Genomic DNA, 19,913 nt, shown 5'->3' on the forward strand with positions numbered 1-19,913 from the left:
TGTCACGAAGCAGAGGAGTCCTGATCGACCTGAGGAATCTACACACACGTGTAGCAGTAAAATATAGTCTTCAAAATGATTAAAGCATAAAAGAGCCAGAAAGATTTATTATGGGTATTTTGGAAATATGTTTAACACTGATGATATATGCTAATTTGGTTAGAAAGCACCTAAAGGAATCCAAAACTGAACAGTACAATTTCCTAAATATTTCCGCCTCATTCACACATCTCGTATGAATCTGTAGCTTTTAAATTGTTTAGTGATGAGTGTGTAGTTCACCTCCAGTTGGGCAGCTGTTTTCTAAAGCAACTCATTTCCCGCCTGGTGTGTTTCATATGGAATAGCTCCTGCTTTGCAGTATATTTGCCTTGCAGTACAGTATGTGTTCTTAACATAGCATAATACAACCGATATGATCAGTTTTTCTTTGTGTTTGTTTAAAGCTGCGTAAATACATTCTGGTGCGGAGTTACAGGAGCGGCTGTGGCTCAGGAGGTAGAGCCCATTGCCTGTTAATCTGAAGGTTGGTGGTTCAATCCCCGGCTTCTCCAGGCTGCATGTGGAAGTGTCCTTGGGCAAGATACTGAACCCCGAATTGCCCCTGAATGTTTGAGCACTTATGCGGCATTCAGACCAACCGCGAATTTTCTCCTCGCGTGAGTACATTCCCTGCAAGTTCACACACAACGTGAGAAGGCGATTTTAACGCGATAACGTGAATAAACACAACTCGCCATTACTACAAGTGTATGAACCCAAAGTAAACATTTTGCTGTGATTTAATTAGCAATAAACGGATTAAACTGATGCCGAAATAACTACAACATGATGCAGATTTGTTAAACATATGAATTCATGCTGTCTTGTCAGCAAGACCAGGTAGTTCAACCTCCTCGCTTTCTTTTCTCCCAGCAATTCCCAGTTTTGTCCGTTTTTTATATAAATACGAAGTCGTAGTCCGACAGCGCTAACGACGCTAACAACAATACTGGTACCGGATATGCACAGAAGCTGCTGAGAAGCTCCAGTGAAGATAAATCAACGTTGTAATCCCAAAAACTAAAGTATAAAGCTAATTTAATAAAAGCAGTTAACTCAGAACAGAATCCGACCGACTACTGGTGTCTATTTCTCCAAAGGTTGCAGTGCTGCTCCCTGCTCCTCTCCCCCAAGTTTAGCAGCTCTCAGCCGGCCAGCAGATTTTCAATCCCCCGCTCTGCCCGGCCCTCTCCACACATCACTCTGAAGCTGTCTGTGATGTCTGGACAATCTCAACACTGATAGGCTATCGCGACTCAGCGTCACGCCACTTTGTTGCTTGAGTTGAAAATATTCAACTCACGCGAATTCCTTTGCGTTTCCTTTGCGTTTCCTTTGCGTTGCTGGCCCCGCCCCCTTCACGTCACTTCGCGCCGCCCGACAGGAAATTGCGGCTCTACGCGTCTTTGCATTGACTTGATTGTATGAAAACTCACCGCCCAAAACGCTCGCCTCGCTTTTGGTCTGAAAGAACCATTAGGCGCAGTGTATGAATGTGTGTGAATGGTGAATGCGATGTAGTGCTTGGTTGAGTCTTGGCCTCGGGCGCCAGAATCTGTCATTGTAAATGTGAGGTTAGGGTAGGTCAACTGAAAAAGTTGAAAGTACATATATCTTATGTTTTGTATAATTAGATGTGAAAGCAGTTATCGCATTGTCAGTGATGGAAGATCTTTTATTTATCTAAAGGACACAACGGAAAATTACTCAATTGTGAGTCAAATTCTTGTATTATAAAAGTATTAACTGTAAAAAAAAAGTCAGTAATAGTGAATAATGCCCCCCTTTAGGTCACTGTTTACTACTTTAAGTACTGATAAATGTATTTGTAAGCCATGTTATAAAGTTGTTGAGGGTCCAGGTCGTTCTAAGGCTAACTATGTAATACACGGTTAACTATTTGATTCTATAGCATTACATAATATTATGTAGTATATACATTACATTTTTGGGCATGTGCATGTAAGTACAATATTTCCCACTGAAATATACCAAAGTAGAAGTATAAAGTCTAACGGAATTGAAAAACTGAAGTACAAATTATATGGTAGTTGAGGTAATATATTAGGTGACTTTCCGCCTCTGCATTTTTATTTATTCCATGTGTGCAGTAGCTCTGACAGCTGTGTGTTCAATCAATCAGAGCTGAAGTGTTTGTTGTAGTGTTGGATAATTGTGCAGCGTTTTTCTCCCTGTGTGGTCTGTGAACGTAACATGATAATGATGGCCTGTCAACTGTCAAATCATCAATCATCTCCTCTTCGCTTCTCTTCTCTTCTCATTGTATTTTTAATTGTGAGAAACACAAGACATCACCAAATTTTTCCTCACCTAATTTCCATTTTACTTTGATGACTGCATGACTAGACAGGAGACTGTATTTTAATTCTGTTTTTTTCGATTCCATCTATTCCATCCCATTCTGTCCCCCACTTGTGTATGACCGACCCTCATCTCTGCGTTGGCAGATGTGGGAATGTTATGTCACTGGACTTCTCTCCCATGCAGATATGATCAGGTATTTATCGTCCCGCTTTACCTTCCTCCCCTCCAGCAGCAGAACCCAGATGCCTATCGAGCCTGTCTGGCCGTGAGATAAGTAACTTCCATCGATGTCTAAATAACTTCGACACCTCCTGTGAATCTGCACAAAAACTGCACGCTGAGTTTAGAGCCAAGTGGTAACACAAAATCATCGACAGGATATCAAAGAGCAGGCGAGGGGTGCATCTCTGCTGTTTGTGGATGGATGCAGCGTCCCTCTGACTTCACTGGACTGTGATCTGTGATCTCTGTGCTGGAGTGGGTCCCAGCTGGGTGTGATGTGGTCAGAATGAGGGTCAGCACCTGCAGGCCCGAGGCCGTGGCCCTCTGCTGGAGGATGAGGCTTGTCCCCTGCAGGGGGAGGTTTGAGCATCTGCTTTGAGTGGATGAGTTCAGGCTTCTCGGGGTCTGAATCCAGCAGGGTTTCCTGAGGAACACAGTGAGAATGAAAAACATTTCCCCGTCATTAAAGGATGGGATTACAATTTAAAGAAATTGTTCCTTTTGGGAAATATGCTTCTTTTCAAGAGTTAGTTGAGCTGGTCAATAGCACTTTGATACCTGTCTGGTGAATATACAGCTACTGCCAGCAATCAGCTTGGCTTAGCAGAAAGACTTCTTAGCCTGATACGCCTACCAGCACTTCTAAAGCTCACAGATTACAGATCACACGTTACATCTCGTTTGTTTAACCCAGACCAAACTTTCACATTTAAGAAGCTCCAATCGGAGAATGTTTTAAATCTTTTCTTGATAAATGATATATAAAATATGTATTATCATTTCAATTAATTAACCCCGTTCATCAACTTTTTTTCTCTTATCTGGTCACCTGACAGTGATCCCATATTTTATAGCGGTGGTTGAAGAGTAAGTGGCCAAGATCAATATGAGAAATGTACTATGGTGATGTGAAATGTCGTCAAGTGGACATCTGGCCTAACTTTTCTAGTGATACATAGTGGATGAGCATACACTGTAGTAATATTTTCTGATTCAAATTTACTGATAGAAGAACAAGAATCTATAAACAACGGTAACAAAATAAGCCCATTCCATCTGCCACACTTTTGTAGAAGTTTTTGTAACTGTACAGCACGGGGGGAGTGGGGTTAAGACAGAGTATCAAAGGAAAGAATCAATCGACCTTCATTTCTGACCCTCAGCTATTGTCTGGGTCTCTGAGCTGTGGCCTAAATCTGAAAAAATGAAGTTCTCTCTGTAGGAAAGTTGACCTGATTCTCTGTGTACAGGGTGAGGACACCGTGTAGCTGTTCTCCTGAGCAGAGCTGTGGAGGCAGGTCAGGTACCTGGAGGAGGCCCTGAGGCAAACACCGGACAAGTTGAGAAATTAAACCTCCTTGTATTATTGCCTTGGAGCAATTGCTGGAGGAAGCTGCAGTAGAAAAGGACATCTGTTTTGTGGTCATTTCAACCTCATCAACTTGCCCTGAGGGGAATGTCTGGCTCTTTGAGTGAGTCAACAATGCTATTCAACTCTGAAGCATATCTTGTTCAGAATACTCTGTATTCCGTCATTATAAAACATTTCATGTACTGATCCTACGTGGTGGAAAAAAGGATGGGGAATAATTCCTACAAGTCAAGTTGATTTGTACAGTGCAGTATAATATGAAATGGCTCACTGGATTTTACGGCACAATTCCTCAAAAAAAAGCAGTAGAGTAATACTGTAGGGCTGTAGTGCTCATTATAACCTGCAATACAAAGGTGACAGATAAAACAAACAACATGCTCTTTGTTTTTCTAGGATCCAACAGTACTGAGTTTCTGCTGAGGGTAGTGCTAGAGGGTGGGCTGTATCATTATTCAAACCTAAAGAAATTAAATAGTGATATCTTGATTACTGCCATGTAGATTTGGGGATTTGGTGGGATTTGGACTCGATGGTGCGCTTGAGGAAAGGTCAGGGGGTCACCTAAATGATTTAAGAATTATCATCTGAGGACCATTGAAATGGCAGTCTGGCTAGTATTTTTTTGAGATTGCTCTGGTTAGAAAGCGAAGATAATTTCTGTCTTGTATCATATGCGCAAATTTGACATCTGGAATATATGTACAGTCCATGTTTATTCACGGCAAAAAGCCAATGGACCAACTGTACAGATGTTAGCAGCAGACACACTGGCTGTGTGTTCGTGTTCAGCTCACCCTCTGACTGAACTGAGAACTAATTAAAGACTCTGGTTGTTACTTTTCCCTGCGGTCTGTCTACTCCTGTCTGTATTGACTTTGTATGCAGTTGTGGATCCTTTGAAATCCTTTGCGTTCTGTCTCAACACACAGTCAGATGGGCAGAGAGATGAGCCAACTACTTGGCGCCACCATTTTTGGACCCAGAGTAACAGTAGCGTTCAGTTGGACTCATGTCCAACACAAGTCCAAAGTTCAGTCTTCCTGAGAACAATATCTGGCTATGTAGCAGCTAGACATTCCACTTTCCTCACTTGCCAGTGTTTCATTTCGGCCTGCTGTTTGATGCTAAGGAGGTTCAACGGGTTTATCAGAGTGTGTTTAGCCCTGACCCATGTAAACATCCAGACAATGGATGGAAGAATGGATAGATAGATTAAACTCCTGCATAGATTTAGCATGAGTAAAAGATATTTTTTTGCACGGCTGGCCCCAGAGGGAATGGAACCTTCAACCTTAGCGTGGATATCATATCTTCCCGATGATCAGTACAGTGAAAAAGTGCTTTTACAGTACCTCTCTGTGCAGAGACATCTGCAGGCAATATGCGATGTTGCATCTCATTCAGCCATTTTTGTTCCATGAAAGGCTTCCTGGGAACTGTTCTGTGTCTTACAGGAAGTCAATTTCAGGACCTGTCAGTTAAACAGACCTGTCAATGTGGCTGGTTACCCTACTGTGCTTTCAACTCAGTCATTATAGCATAACTGACAGAAAAAGACCCCTGGATGACCCAATTATCTATCGATCAAGAACAAACGGAGAGAGTGTGTGTGTATTTGTGGTTGTGTAGAATGTTGAGATGGAACAGGAAAAAAGAACAAGAGGTAGAAAATTAGAGCAGTGTAGTAGTGCTTTATTCCACCTCTCTTTTTAAATAAATGATAGGTGATATAAATTAAAATGTGGCATAATGATGTGAATGCAGTCACAACAATCATGTACAGAAGTAGAAACATGTATAGAGGTATAAAGGAATGTGTGTGTGTGTGTGTGTGTGTGTGTGTGTGTTCAGCCCTTCGCAAGATGGACATCTTAATAATAAACACCATCTGGCTGAGCAGGCATGAGGTTTACCTTTCTCACATACATGCACACAACCTGCTGAGAGAGAGAAAGACTAAAGAAAAGAAAGCCATGAAGCAAGAAAAAGCACGGGGGTGCAGGATGAAGAGGAAAGAGTGGAGAAAAAGAGAGAAGGAAAGAAGGATGGAAAGAAATAAAAGGGAGAGAGGATAAAGGAAACAGATGGACAAAGTGAGTCAGTGTTACTGCGGATTCAAAACACAGTATGTCTCAAAATGAGGTGATTTCTAACAAAAGGAAGAAGAAAAACCAGCATGCAGTCAGCAAATAATCTGACAAAACCGGATATATAAAGGATAGAACAGAACTATGAGTACAGCAATGCATAAGAAAAGGATTTCTGAACACCTGCAGATTTAATTTTATTGGCAGCAACACGAACAGATAACTCAGCTTTCAATTCAAGGATTTAAAGGAATATTAATTTTTTTTCAAAAAAACAGTGAATCTCACCAGGATGCGTTATCTTACAAACATTAAATGCACTGACAAGGTTATTTTTCCACCGTAAATTTCCATTTATTTGCATCAAAAATGTTTCTTCATGTTATTACGTGAAAGAAAAACTAAAGAATCCCTGCTGTGATGTATCATTATCGGATTTATAAACTCTCAAATATAAATCAATAACGGCCTCAAACATCTAGTATCAGTCTCCTTTTCTGTGAAACATTTGCAACATTTCAGTTTTTTCAATGCTTTGAAAGGGCATTGACTTATAATTTTTTTATCCTTTTTTTATTAGTGTTTTGCTTTTGCTGTTTTGGCATCATCATGGTAGAAACAATACAAGAACCATCTCATCAAAACTTTGAACTTCAGCATCACCAGTGTTCACAAACTCCACAGGTCACCTTAAAGTCAATCAACTAAGAGTCCTTAGATGACAATGTCAGTCGCTGCTTCCCAAAACTCAATTCAGATAGACAGGAAGTAAGACAGGTGATCTGACAGACAGTATTGTTGCTGTTGTGGGAGGGTATTTGTGTCTCACTTGGTTTCTCAGCTCTGTCTGTAAATAAGAGGCCATGAAAAAGTCCTGCTGTGATGGATGGGTTCATATGAAGGGAAGAAAATCTATTTTATTTTTTTTTTTTACAAAACTCACACTTTCAAAAACCAGTTTATGCAATTAAGTCAGGATGTAGTGATGCATTGTTGGCTTGAATCCTTGTCCTGCACATTGGTTCTTAATTCATGACAATATTTGCAATGCGAAAGTACATAATTGGATATAATAAGTGTCTATATTATCATAAACAGTTACATTCAGAACATGTAGTCATGTAACCCCCCCCCCCCCCCCCCCCACACACACGGAAACTGCAGTTCTTCAGATGCTGGAGGACAATGCCAAGATGCATCATTCCTGCAACCAGTCAAAATCAGACCTGCAGAGTCTGAAACATCATCGAAGATATTACATCTGACAGCTGGACACTGCCTGATTCATAACCCCACATACTGTAGCATCAACACCTGATGGAATAAATTTCTCGTTGTCTCTCTCCATCTCTCTCTCTCTCAGGTGGCGATGAGGAAAAGGACTTTGACATCCAGAGAAATACAGGAACCATCTCAATTGCCCGCCGGCTCGATGCGGCTCGACGCTCCAACTACAACATCACGGTGCGGGTTACCGATGGCCACCACAACGCCACCACACAGGTTAGAAACATGAACCAAAACCATGGCTCGTACTTGCAAAAAGTATAAAAAAAAATATTTGCAAATATACCAAATGACAACTTTTATTTTCCTGATGGCAGGATTGGATAATTCTGATTTGAGTAGGAACTCTAACTGAAAAAGGCCTTTTTTTCACTCTTTTCCTCCAGGAACATGAACATGAATTCAGCATGGTTGTCAGATTATGATATCTACCTTGTTATTTTTACACCTTATCTTATTTGCAACAACTGATTCTTCTCTTGGTTTCAGTATATTCAGACAGCCAAAAGTCATTAACAGCTAAAATATATCCAACAATGACCAGCTCAGCTCACATTTTGCAGAACTACTACGTAGTTATATAGAAGTGAGAATGTAATCTGAAATAAACATCAGAAAGTGACAATAAAACACTCCACTGTATTGGTTTAAAGATAGAAGTAACCAAAACCCATTCTTCTGAACCAGCTACGGCACTTTATATTCATGAGACTTGTTCACTAAAGTTCAAGTTGTCTTGTAACTACACATTATGAACTAAAGCTGCTACAAAAAAAGCTACAAAATAACCTTTTCCATCACAGTTGAGATCAAAGAAAACAAACTATACATGTGCTGGTACCTTCATTGTGCAAATCAACCCACTGAGCTTAAACAACTATTTATGTCTTCATATGAAAATATCTGGTTTGAATCTAATCTTAAATCCTGTAGGCAGCTGCGGCTCAGGTACTGCATGTGAAGCAACTGCGGTACCTTCCATATTTGATGTTATTCATGCTGAGCATCCATTTTCTCAAACCATGTGTATTCCTTCTCCGAACTGCAGGCTTACATCCGTGTGCTGGACATGAATGAGCATCGTCCTGTCTTCCTGAAGAAGCTGTACGAGGTGAGAGGCAAGGAAATCCAGGAGAGATTCATTAAAATGCATAATTCAGAGTGGTAGAGCTCACAGGCGAGTTATTAGAGCAATAATATCGAAAAGGATTCTTTACAGATGATTATGTTTATGGTCAGAGATGAAACCCTGTGTGAAAAGCAGACAGTACTGTTGGCCCTCCAGAATCACAAGTAGTCCCTTAAACATGTTTTTAAAGGATTTTTCATTAAAACTATACCAGTATTTTTTTTTACTTTTTCTACCTTGTCCCTTATTGAAAAAATGATTGCCCCAAAATCCAAAACTATCACTGGATTACTTTGATACTGAAGAAATTTACAAAAGGTGGACACTTCTGCAGCCACAAGAAGTGTCTATTTTTGATTTTTTAGAGGATGTATGATTTATATTTGTTATCGACATCAGAGATAATGATATCCCTGAGACGTGTAAATAACACTGAATCTAAAAATATGTGCGTCGTGTCTGATTTGCTATTGATTGCGAGAATGAGCATGTTTTTGACGCAAATGGTGGCAATTGATTGCTAAGGATTTAATAACTTAATTGCCTCTATGAGCTGTGTTTTGTCTTCCCTGACGAGACTCGGTAGTGTTGCTGGCATCAGGACACTCGTGACTCAGACATCCAGATGATGATGCATTCCCCATTTCCTCCCATGAGGCCCCCTGTTGCAATTTCCCCAGTAGTTTGAGGAAAAAAAAGAAAAATCAACTCTGTGTTTGGATACTCAAATTATGATTGGTTATGTCTGAGCACATTTGATAGCCTATCAGGCTACCTGAAGTGTGTTTTTATTGTAGTTATATATCTGATGGTTACATGCAAGCGGACCAAACCCTGACCTTGACTTGTTACAACCACATTAGTAATGCATTAAAACTTATTAGTCCATGCTTTGTTTATTTCTGTTCAGGAAGCTAGTTAAAGATATTTACCAGACATTACAGACAAATTTAGACACATTGAGAATCACAAAAGCCACAGCAGGCATTCTTTATTGTGCTTATCAGGACATCCAACACACTCTCTGATCCTGTCTCTGGAATCATTGCTCTAACAGAACAAGTTCTTCTCCTCAAAATGTTTAGAATTCAATTTCCCATCCAGTTTTCAAACCCTGTTGTTTTCTGCCATTACTTAAAAAAATAAATATTCCACCATCTGTTCCTGTGTGTTTAAGGTGAGGGTTCCTGAGGATACTTCCCCTTGGAAAGACATCCTGCAAATCAGTGCGCACGACGCCGACACCAACAGTAAACTGGTGTACTCCATCCACAGCAGCCTACATCCAGACAGCACCAAGTTCTTCCATCTGGACCCAAAGAGTGGAGTCCTGGTGATGACAGAGGAGCTTGACTATGAGATGATCTCTGTTCATACCCTCATCGTTATGGTAATGACGCTCAAAACAAAAAAACAAAAACAATTGATCTTATGAAGATATCTGTAATGTATGTTACTGACACAAGACATAGTCCAGAACAATTACAGACAGGGTATGCTGTACTACAAATACATTTGTTGTATGTATTATATTTGAGAAAAAGTGGTTCAAGCTGATAAATGACAGTAATAAACGTTATCTATAAAGCACCATTCATACAATAAATGCAGCTCAAAGTGCTTTACCAATAACTTAATTATTACATTTGTCTGTCTAAAATAACCAAAAATTATCTTCATTGTGATAAATTGCATTTATCAATAAGCAAAACTGGTGCAGTATGCATTATTTTATAATTTTGTATGTTTATCAAGGAATTATTACTGTAAGAGCCTCGATTGTCTCTCATCACAGATACAAATACTTTTAACATTACTTTACTCCTCCTTAGGTGCGTGACCAGGAGATCCCAGTGAAGAGAAATTTTGTGAAGGTGGTGGTTCATGTGGAGGACTGTAATGACCACTCTCCGGCTTTCCTAAGCCCCCACTACGAGGCCAGCATCTCCAACCTGGCACCTACAGGCTCCGAGGTCATCCGAGTCAAGGCCCTGGACAAGGACATGGGCAGCAATGCTGAAATCAGCTACACTCTGCACTCAGGTGAGCAGCAGAAGGCTATTTTTATCTTTTATTTATGCTTGTTCCTTTTCAGATTCACTCTGTTAAATTCATTCAGTTGCACATATTCACACCTGAGAGCTGCCAATGTTTTCTAATGTTGACTGCTGGGATCTGCCCCGTACAACCACAGCATTGTGAATGTCGACTATTTAGCGCCACTGAAGGGGGTTCAAGGCCACGATGATGACACCTGAGAGATGAAAATGTTTCTCAGTTATCCTCACAGTCATCATTTTCTGTTTGGGATTTGCATTTGAACCTCCTAGTCTCAGTCCTCCTCTTGTGTCTATCGTTTCATCACTTCTGTGTTTTCTTCTCCCATCACGCATTACGTTGAAACATCTTGACCTTCTGAGAGATTTATGGAACAGCTGAACCCTACAACTTGCATTATCTTGCAGTAGTGTACGATTTATCAGGGGGATATTACCGATCATGTATGATCAAAGCAGTGGAACAGATTATGCCTGCTCAGTTTCTTTTATACAGCAAACAACATCCATCTTATCAATCAATACCATCACAGATTCAGCCTTCAAGAGCTGTTACTCTTCCTTATCACTGGGGTAAAATCAAGAAAATGGTACTATAAAAATGTTTACACAAGTTAATTTCGAAAACCATTCAAGTTATCTGAAACTATTATCAGATCAATTTTATTTTACTTTTTAGGAATAGTTCATTTTCCCTTTCTCTCAGCACAAAACCAAATTATATTCTCAAATGTCAAACGGTTCCTTTTAGGAAAATAACAGTTAAGGACTGAATAGTAGATAAATAGCATTTAAATGGTTTGTTATAATAACAAATATGTTATTATTAAAACTGGATGTGATCTAATGCAAACCTGTAAGACAGTTATGTAGGACATGAAATCAATCAAGAGTGTGGAATCCTGAACACTGTCAGCACAAAGCATCAAAGAAGGATTTCAGTTACAGACCTTCAAGTCTATGGCATGATAATTATTGTAACAAATTAAACAATTTCCTTTCTCTCTGCAGGGAATATCGACAACATCTTCTCCATAGATCCAGAGCTGGGCTCCATCAGTGTGTCTAAACCTTTGGACCTTCAGCCTCAGGACCAGTTCCACTTGACAGTAAAGGCCACAGACCAGGGCTTCCCTCAGCGCAGTGACCTCTGCTCCGTCCACATCCACATCCGCATATCCGACCAAACCCCACCTACCTTCCCCTCAGATGAATACCTAACAGAGATCAGTGAATTGAGCACACTTGGAACACCAGTGGTCACCATCACAGCCTCCAGCCCCGCTGCAGTGCATTATGGGATAGAAAGTGGTAATCTAAATGCAACATTCCATATCAACCCCTACAGTGGGTTGATTTCAGTCCAGAAGCACCTTGATTTCGAGAACTGTGCCTCTTACAAGCTCCAAGTTACAGCTTCCACCACAGCTGGAGCCTCGTCCAAGACTCTCGTTTACATCTACGTGATTGACGAGAATGACAACGCACCCATTTTTCAGCAAAGGGAGTACCTGGGGCAAATAAGTGAGTCAGCTCACATCAACAGCATGGTTATGGGAGAAAGAAACACCCCTCTGGTCATCCAGGCGTCAGATGCAGACAGAGATGCAAATTCCCTGCTGGCGTATCAGATCCTTGAACCGGAGGCCCTCAACGTCTTCAAGATAGACTCAAGTATGGGCACTATCTCTTTAATTTCACCAGTTGACTTTGAAACCAAGGCAGAGTATCACTTCACCGTGCAGGTGAAGGACTCAGGGGAGCCATTGTTTTATGCAACAGACCCTGCCAAGGTCACTGTTCGTGTTCTGGACCTGAATGACTGCCCACCACAATTCACTACGCCTGTGTATGAGCCATCCATCATATTCCCAGCTGTCAGGGATGCAGAGGTTGTGCGCGTCATGGCCCATGATGCTGACTCAGCAGTCTCATACAGCATCACCGAGGGGAATCGTCACAATGCCTTTTCAATTCACCCCAATACTGGAGTCATCACCGTGAGCAATGTGTCTGAATTTAGACCATTTTATCAACTGGTTGTCAAAGCCTCTGACGGCCTCTACAAAGACTCAGCTGTCGTCAAGGTAAACGTAACAAACCTAACAGCCAGCGATCTTGGATTTGACCAGAAAGCGTATTCAGTAAGCATTACAGAAAACCTAAAGACAGTCAAAACTTTGACGGCACTCAAAACCACAGGTTGTTATTTAAATGAGCCTCTTTTATATTCTGTGATAAACCCAATGGGAAAGTTTGCAATTTCCGAGACATCAGGCATTCTTGAAACAACAGGTATCCCTTTTGACAGAGAGGAACAAGATGTTTATGACGTTGTGGTGAAGGTACAAGACATGAGAACACCGCCTAGGACAGCTACAACCCAGGTTAAGGTTTTTATAGATGATGTCAATGACAACTTTCCACAGTTTCTGAACTTGCCCTTTTCAATGATGATTTCTGAAGCCTCTGAGCCAGGAGATGTTTTGTATCAAGCAACTGCGATTGATAGAGATCTGGGAGAGAATGGATCCATCATGTACTCACTGGAGGAGGACTACGACCTCTTCAGGATAGATCCTGATGTAGGGGATGTTTCCCTCCAAAGGCCTCTTGATTTCGAAGCTCTGAATAAGTATGTGTTGACAGTGTTGGCTATAGATGAGGGTCAGCCCAGTCACAGCACAATGGCACAGCTCAGTATTCAAGTGAGGAATCAAACCAACCCAGTTTTCCAGACCCTTCTGTATCCCCTGAAAGTTCCCGAAAATGTCCCCCCATTCACTACCATCTTACACGTCCAGGCCAGGAATCCAGAGGGCTATCGTCTCATCTACAACCTTGAAGAGGAAAATGCCTCAAAACACTTTCACATTGATTTCAAAACTGGTGTGTTGACAGTCACAAACCCCCTCGACTACGAGAGCCAAACCATGCATGTGTTGACAGTTCGAGCTACTGACTCTGTTACTGGAGCTTTTTCAGAGGCCTCCATTGAAGTAGAAGTAGAAGATGTGAATGATAATGCACCAGTTTTCTCAAAGCTAACACACTCTGTTAACATTGCTGAGGGGCTCCCAGTTGGCACCTTGTGATACAACTTTCTGCCTCTGATAGGGACTCTGGCAGAAATAGAGATCTTACCTTTCAGGTGGTGAAAACAGAGAGGAACGAGACTGATTTCTTTGAGGTAGATCATAGTGGGTTGATTGTCACAAAACAGTTGCTGGACCATGAAAACACAAAAAACTTTAATTTGAAAATCAGAGCAACTGACAATGGCACAGTTCCTCTTAGTAGTGAAGCCTATGTCTTCGTAAATATCACTGATGTCAACGACAACCCACCAGACTTCGTCAGCTCCCAGTATGAAGCCACACTGGATGAAATGGCAAAGTGTGGCCACATAGTCATCAAAATCCAAGCTTCAGATCCTGACACTGGGGACCTGAACAACCTCAAGTACAAAATTCTCTCAGGGAATGAAGGCCGGTACTTCAACATCAATGAATCCTCAGGAATCATCTCCTTTTCTAATGTCTGCAAGAGGAATCTGGATCCTTACTTCAACCTGACAGTGGCTGTGTCCGACGGAGTGTTTCAGAAAACAGCACCAGTCAATATTGAGATGATGAACAGCAATAGGCATAGTCCATACTTCAAGCAGAGCATCTATGAAGCAGAGCTGGCTGAAAATGCAGAGGCAGGAACCCGTGTGATCCGATTAGCGGCCATTGACCTGACGATGGGCCATATGGCAGTGTTGACTACACCATCATAAACAAACTTGCTGATGAGAAATTTGCCATTGACAATGGTGGGCAGATTGTTACGACACAACCACTGGACAGAGAGAACCCGGGCCAGAGAGTCATAGCTATCAAAGTGATGGCAAAAGATGGCGGCGGAAAAGTGGCCTTTTGCACAGTGAAGATTATTCTCACAGATGAAAATGACAACGTTCCTCAGTTCAAAGCATCAGAATACCAGGTTTCAATTCAGTCTACTCTAAATAAAGGCTCCCCTGTCATTCAAATCATGGCATATGATGCAGATGATGGCAAAAATGCAGACGTCACCTACACAGTAGATGAAGCCGAAGAGGTGACCGAAGACATTATCGAGATCAACCCTTTCACTGGAGTAGTGAGTGTCAAAGAGAGTCTTGTTGGCATGGAGAACAGGATCTTCAACTTCAAAGTCAAAGCTCGCGACGGCAGTCTTCCTTTCTATAACTCCACAGTCCCTGTTCAGGTCAAAGTGGTTCCTCCAGAGGTTCCTCTCCCAAAGTTCTCAGAGCCTCTCTACACTTTCTCAGCTGCAGAGGACATCCCCATAGGGACAGAGATAGGCTCTGTGAGGGCGGACTCTGAAATGCCCCTTATTTACAGCCTGGTAAATGGAAACACTGTGGAAAGCAACAAAGACAAAGTGTTCAGTTTGGACAAAGAAAGTGGAACTTTGCTGTTGCAGAAGACCATCGATCATGAAAAGACAAAATGGTATCAGATAGATGTGATGGCTCAGGGGAGCCACAATGGGACTGATGTTGCATCACTGGTGTCAATCAGCATCCAGGTCCAAGATGTGAATGATAACCAGCCAATGTTTGATGCAAACCCATACAAGGCTTTCCTGGCTGAAAACATGCCTGCTGGAACCACTGTTATTCAGGTGAGATAAAGAACTTCTTGATTCATTGGAATCTCATTGAAACTAGCTGATATTCAGTGTGGACTGGAGGAATATAACAGTGTGAGGTCGGTACTTTTTGCTTAAGCTAAAATAAAATGTGTTATCCAGCCTAAATTTAAGCAAAAGGTTAAATTGGTACAGATAGACAACATCCAACTTTTAACTGCTTTTACTAGCTGTGTACTGGAAGTGGTCAATACAATTTATTCATTATTTTCTTACGTGGAACATTGGAAAAAATACAATAATCAGAAGTTAAATAAAAGAACAAGATCAGTTTCATCTTTGTGTGCAATGAAAAGGTAACTTGACATGTAGGCAAGTAATTGCAGTCATTCAGGTGAGAAAAACCTTCTCGTCAGCCTCCTAGTTAGATCAGTATCAGTAATATCAGGAATTTCTGGTAGAAAGAAAACTATAAAAGTAACAAATTCGAAGCAAAGCCACCATTACTGGAAGTTACATGAAAATGAAATCCAATATCAGCACTTATTCAAACAATTTATGTAACTCAAAAGTTACATAAATTGTGTTAACAACCACTCAATAAAAATGAACTATTCATTGGTTGTGACGGCAAGGATAAAGGGATGACCCTGATGAAGGCCACAAGCCAAAATACATTTGCCTATAAATAATATATACAATAACGTTGTTCCGTATACTGTGTTGCTGGAGTTTTGACCTCTTCAGTCTTTTCCCCATCTCCATACACCTTGGAAGTAGATGAAGTTGTGCGAGAAATACCTGCTCTGCTATTACAGTGATTGCAAGGAGAGAAATAGGGATATCCATTTTAGACTAATTCGTGAAACTAGTAAAGTGAAAGTATTTTTCATATTCTCCTGATTTTGCAGGTGACTGCCAATGATCCGGACACAGACAGCAATGGTCTTGTGACCTACAGCTTGGAGTCTCTACCTGATGACACCACAGCGGACATCACAGAGGTATTCTCCATCGATGGAGACAGCGGCTGGATCACCACAATACAGGAGACGGACTGTGAGGCAACCAGGGTTTACAGGTTTAACGTGGTCGCCATAGACCACGGCGGCGACATCAAGCTGTCGTCCAGCGTCCTGGTGGAGGTGACAGTGACTGACGAGAACGACAATCCGCCAAAGTTCTCTGATGATGTGTACCGCGGCTCGGTGGTGGAGAACAGCAGCCCTGGTGAAGTCATTATCTCCATGACGACCGTTGATGCTGACGTGTCACTGGAGAACCGCCTTGTGACGTGTTACATCACAGGTGAGTTTTTCTAAATTTGTATTTATGAGTGTGTGTTCACAGATTGAAGCCTGTGAATGTCATTAGGTTTGTTTGAAACTTGCGTAACTGTGTGTGTCGCTCATATTCTCATTTGTGAGAATGTGAGAATCTTTATCAGCCAAATTACTGTCCCGTTGAAGATTTGCTACACTGTGGGATTTATCTAGACATAATGAGGGGAAATTAAATCTTTATTAATCGCCCTCAACAGAGCCATGATAGTTTCCTATTCAACCACAGATTGATCACAAAGAGAAGCAGGTTGACAAGCCGATGAGACAAGAGTACCAACTGGATGCCTTGCAGCTACAAACAAAAACAAAGCCTTAAATTAATGCAAATCCTCCATTTTCCTCCAGACAGTTAAAGCTGGACCGTTCTAAAGGAGCTTGCTGTCATAACATTGTTTTTGGATAGTGCAACAGAGGAACATTTGCATTGGAATTATTTATAAATGGTAGGGTTTGGCTGATGCTGATGCTGGCTTGTCAAAACGAAACAAAAACAGAAGCAAATGTTAGATATTAAAACCACAAGAATGATTGATGTGAGGATTTTATTTATTCAGGGTTGCGTGACACAACAAAATTTAAAATTCATGCTGTGATTTTCAGTAACTTTTCTTCAGGGCTGTAGCCAGGATTTTAGAAACACTAAGGTCTTGACCCCCCGATGTGACCTGAATTTTTTCTCACTGTGTGGTGATCTAAATGCTGTTTTATGGACTTCTCCATATGAAAAATGTGTGTGTAGCTGTGCAATGTAAACTCCTTCTCAAGTTTTGTAAACAACTCACATTCTCAACAATACAGAGGACATTTTGGCACACAATTTGTCTTTATTTTTAAGGTAATATTTGCCATATCATTGTGAAATTACTTCAGAAGATGTGAGCTTGTGGTATGTGGTTAATCTTTTACTTGGATTTCACAGGAGAAATCAATCTGAAAGCGATCATGCATACTATTTAAGACATTTCAGAACAACATGAAGAGAAATATTTACAACCCCTTTGATATCCCCCCCCCAGAAATTTGCCCGTGCATATATGAAAATGCAGCAACTTTCCTAATTATCTGACATAAATATGCAGATTTTGAAAGTGTCACTTTTGTTATTTCCATTTGGGTGAGCTAAATTAGGTTTCAGGGGCTTTTCTGCAATGCTAAGAGTAAACTTCTTGGGGGACTTACTACTACAAGTATCAGCAGCTTCACTCCAAAAACCCCAGAATCAGCCAACAATAATCTGTAAAGTTAATCTACATTTAATTTAGGTATATCAGCTATACATATCATAGTGCTGCAGGCTGGATGTAGTAGTCAATGAGTATTTTGTCACTGCCAAAGCAAACCAGCATCTCAATTGTGACTGACTTGTGATATCCGTTACAAGACTTCTTTAGCAACTTTTGACGAAAATAATTCAAACAGTTTCCTTGTGGAGGTTGAAACATTTGTTCAGTGAGCAGGCTCAACGTCTATAATGGCTCTTTCAGCTTATAGTATCTGATCCGGTCAAACAGGCAGTTGGCTGAGTGTAATGGAATCTGCTGTAACCTACAGACTCATGGTCATACTCACCAGCCAGTGTCAGCTGTCAGAGTTTTGTAATTTGTAAGAAAAGGAAGAAAACTATAACATGCTAAGTACCCAGGTGAGTCAGCCTAATGTTAAAACATAACCCCACAATCCAACATATCAGGATGGCAAACAGAAATTACTGAATTATTCATCAAGAACAACATGGCATCGAAACTCAATACCAAAGACCCTGTTGTATTTAATAAAATCCTTTATATTACTCGGAAGGTAATGGAATGTTAGTGAGACACTATAATGAGTGCAAACACTCAACACAACCAATAAGAAACTCAAAATGATATACGGCAGATAAATAACAAAAACAAGAGAGAAATCAAAGACATTACAATTTTGGGAAAGACAAAAACAAAGCAACAATTCAACAGACACACAACAACCGAGACAAACACACACTTTTTCATTTACATATTTATGAATGTATTTATTGCTGTAGGCCCAAAAGTAGTCAAAGTGTATTGATTGAGAAAATTGCCATCATTTTAAAGTCATATTTTCAAGCAAAACAGCAAACAATTGATGGTTCCAGGTTTCCCATCTTACATTATAGTAAATTGAATGTTTTGGACTGTGTAAGGACACCCGTTTGTGCTCTAGGATACCGTGATGGAAAGTTTTCACAGTGTTCTGTTTTACAAACCAAACGGCTAATCAATTTATCTAGAAAATGATCTTCAGATTAGTCGATAATGAACGCGATCATTTTCTGCGCTAGTGGAATACTAAAAATGTTTTCATGATTACCCCAAAAAATGCACAAGACATGACCTCAGAAAATGTATAAGTAGTTAACTCAGGTCTTCATCACACATGCAGATGGGGACCCTTTGGGCCAGTTTGCCATCATCCAGGAGGACGAGGGCGAGTGGGGTTTGATTGTGAAGGAACCTCTGGACAGAGAGACCAAAGACAGATACACACTCAAAGTCACGGCCACTGATGGGAAGTTTGAGGCTCCGGTTATGGTGGAGGTCCACGTGCTGGACATCAATGATAACAGTCCACTGTGTGAGCAGGTGAGGAAAGACACGGTTTATTTCATCCTTTCACAGATCATATTGATTAAAGCATCACATTGTCTTTATTTATCCATTGAAAGTTAACAGCTTGTGAAACACACTGCCACCAGGGAGCTTCTTCGTTCAATAGTCTTGCTGGCCACTGCAAACTGTTTCCCAAAATTCTATTTTGTCTTTAAACATTTTCGCACCTTTAATTTTACCGACAGTATTCCTCTGCATATTAAGTCTTCATTTACAAGCAAAACTGCACCTGTCTGCCTCACAGTGCCTCCTACTCTAATAAAGAATCTCATTAGTCTGGGTTCATTGAGCATTTTGGTGAAGAACAAATTAAGGACACAGGTTTTTTCCATTAAAATGGTTACATTTTAAAACTGCTATCAAATATTGGTCAACCTTCACTAACCTGTATTGTAAAGACTTTACTATCTTAATGAAGTAATTTTTTATATTTAGTATTCAGGATAGAATTCTTCCAAACTATAACCCCCCTCATGTACTGACCTATAGAACAGAACTGAAAACAGTACATCCAAATCTGCAGTGGCGGCAGTCAGACATTTCTCCATTCATATTTCATTCTGCAGCCTCCACACAACACAAAAACATGTCAATATCAATTCTGAGAGGAAGGCCTCCAAATAAGAAATGTAGCACTATTGTCATGTTGTCAAGTGTAAACAGAGTTTGTTTTTTCCTAACAACCAGGAATTTCTTAATGGAGTAAGACACAGACTTTTAGATCAAGAACCACCTGAACATTGTTAATGTACTGATTTCTGACAGCAAGGTTCAA

General features: G+C 40.7%; 1 protein-coding gene across 1 annotated transcript in view; it reads left to right on the forward strand.

The window, feature by feature from the left end:
* The window catches only part of fat2 (FAT atypical cadherin 2), a 113,787-nt gene that overhangs the window by 30,370 nt on the left and 63,504 nt on the right, over window positions 1–19,913 (forward strand). Inside the window, 9 exon segments of the mRNA XM_038699096.1 lie at window positions 7,415–7,554; window positions 8,387–8,449; window positions 9,645–9,857; window positions 10,300–10,510; window positions 11,536–13,611; window positions 13,614–14,258; window positions 14,261–15,198; window positions 16,077–16,473; window positions 18,912–19,111. Of these exon segments, the coding sequence (XP_038555024.1) occupies window positions 7,415–7,554; window positions 8,387–8,449; window positions 9,645–9,857; window positions 10,300–10,510; window positions 11,536–13,611; window positions 13,614–14,258; window positions 14,261–15,198; window positions 16,077–16,473; window positions 18,912–19,111 (4,883 nt within the window).

The sequence above is a fragment of the Micropterus salmoides genome, unplaced genomic scaffold (assembly GCF_014851395.1).
Source record: "Micropterus salmoides isolate LMB-PRFRI ecotype aquatic unplaced genomic scaffold, ASM1485139v1 Ms_hic_scaffold_5, whole genome shotgun sequence".
NCBI classification, from domain to species: Eukaryota; Metazoa; Chordata; class Actinopteri; order Centrarchiformes; family Centrarchidae; genus Micropterus; species Micropterus salmoides.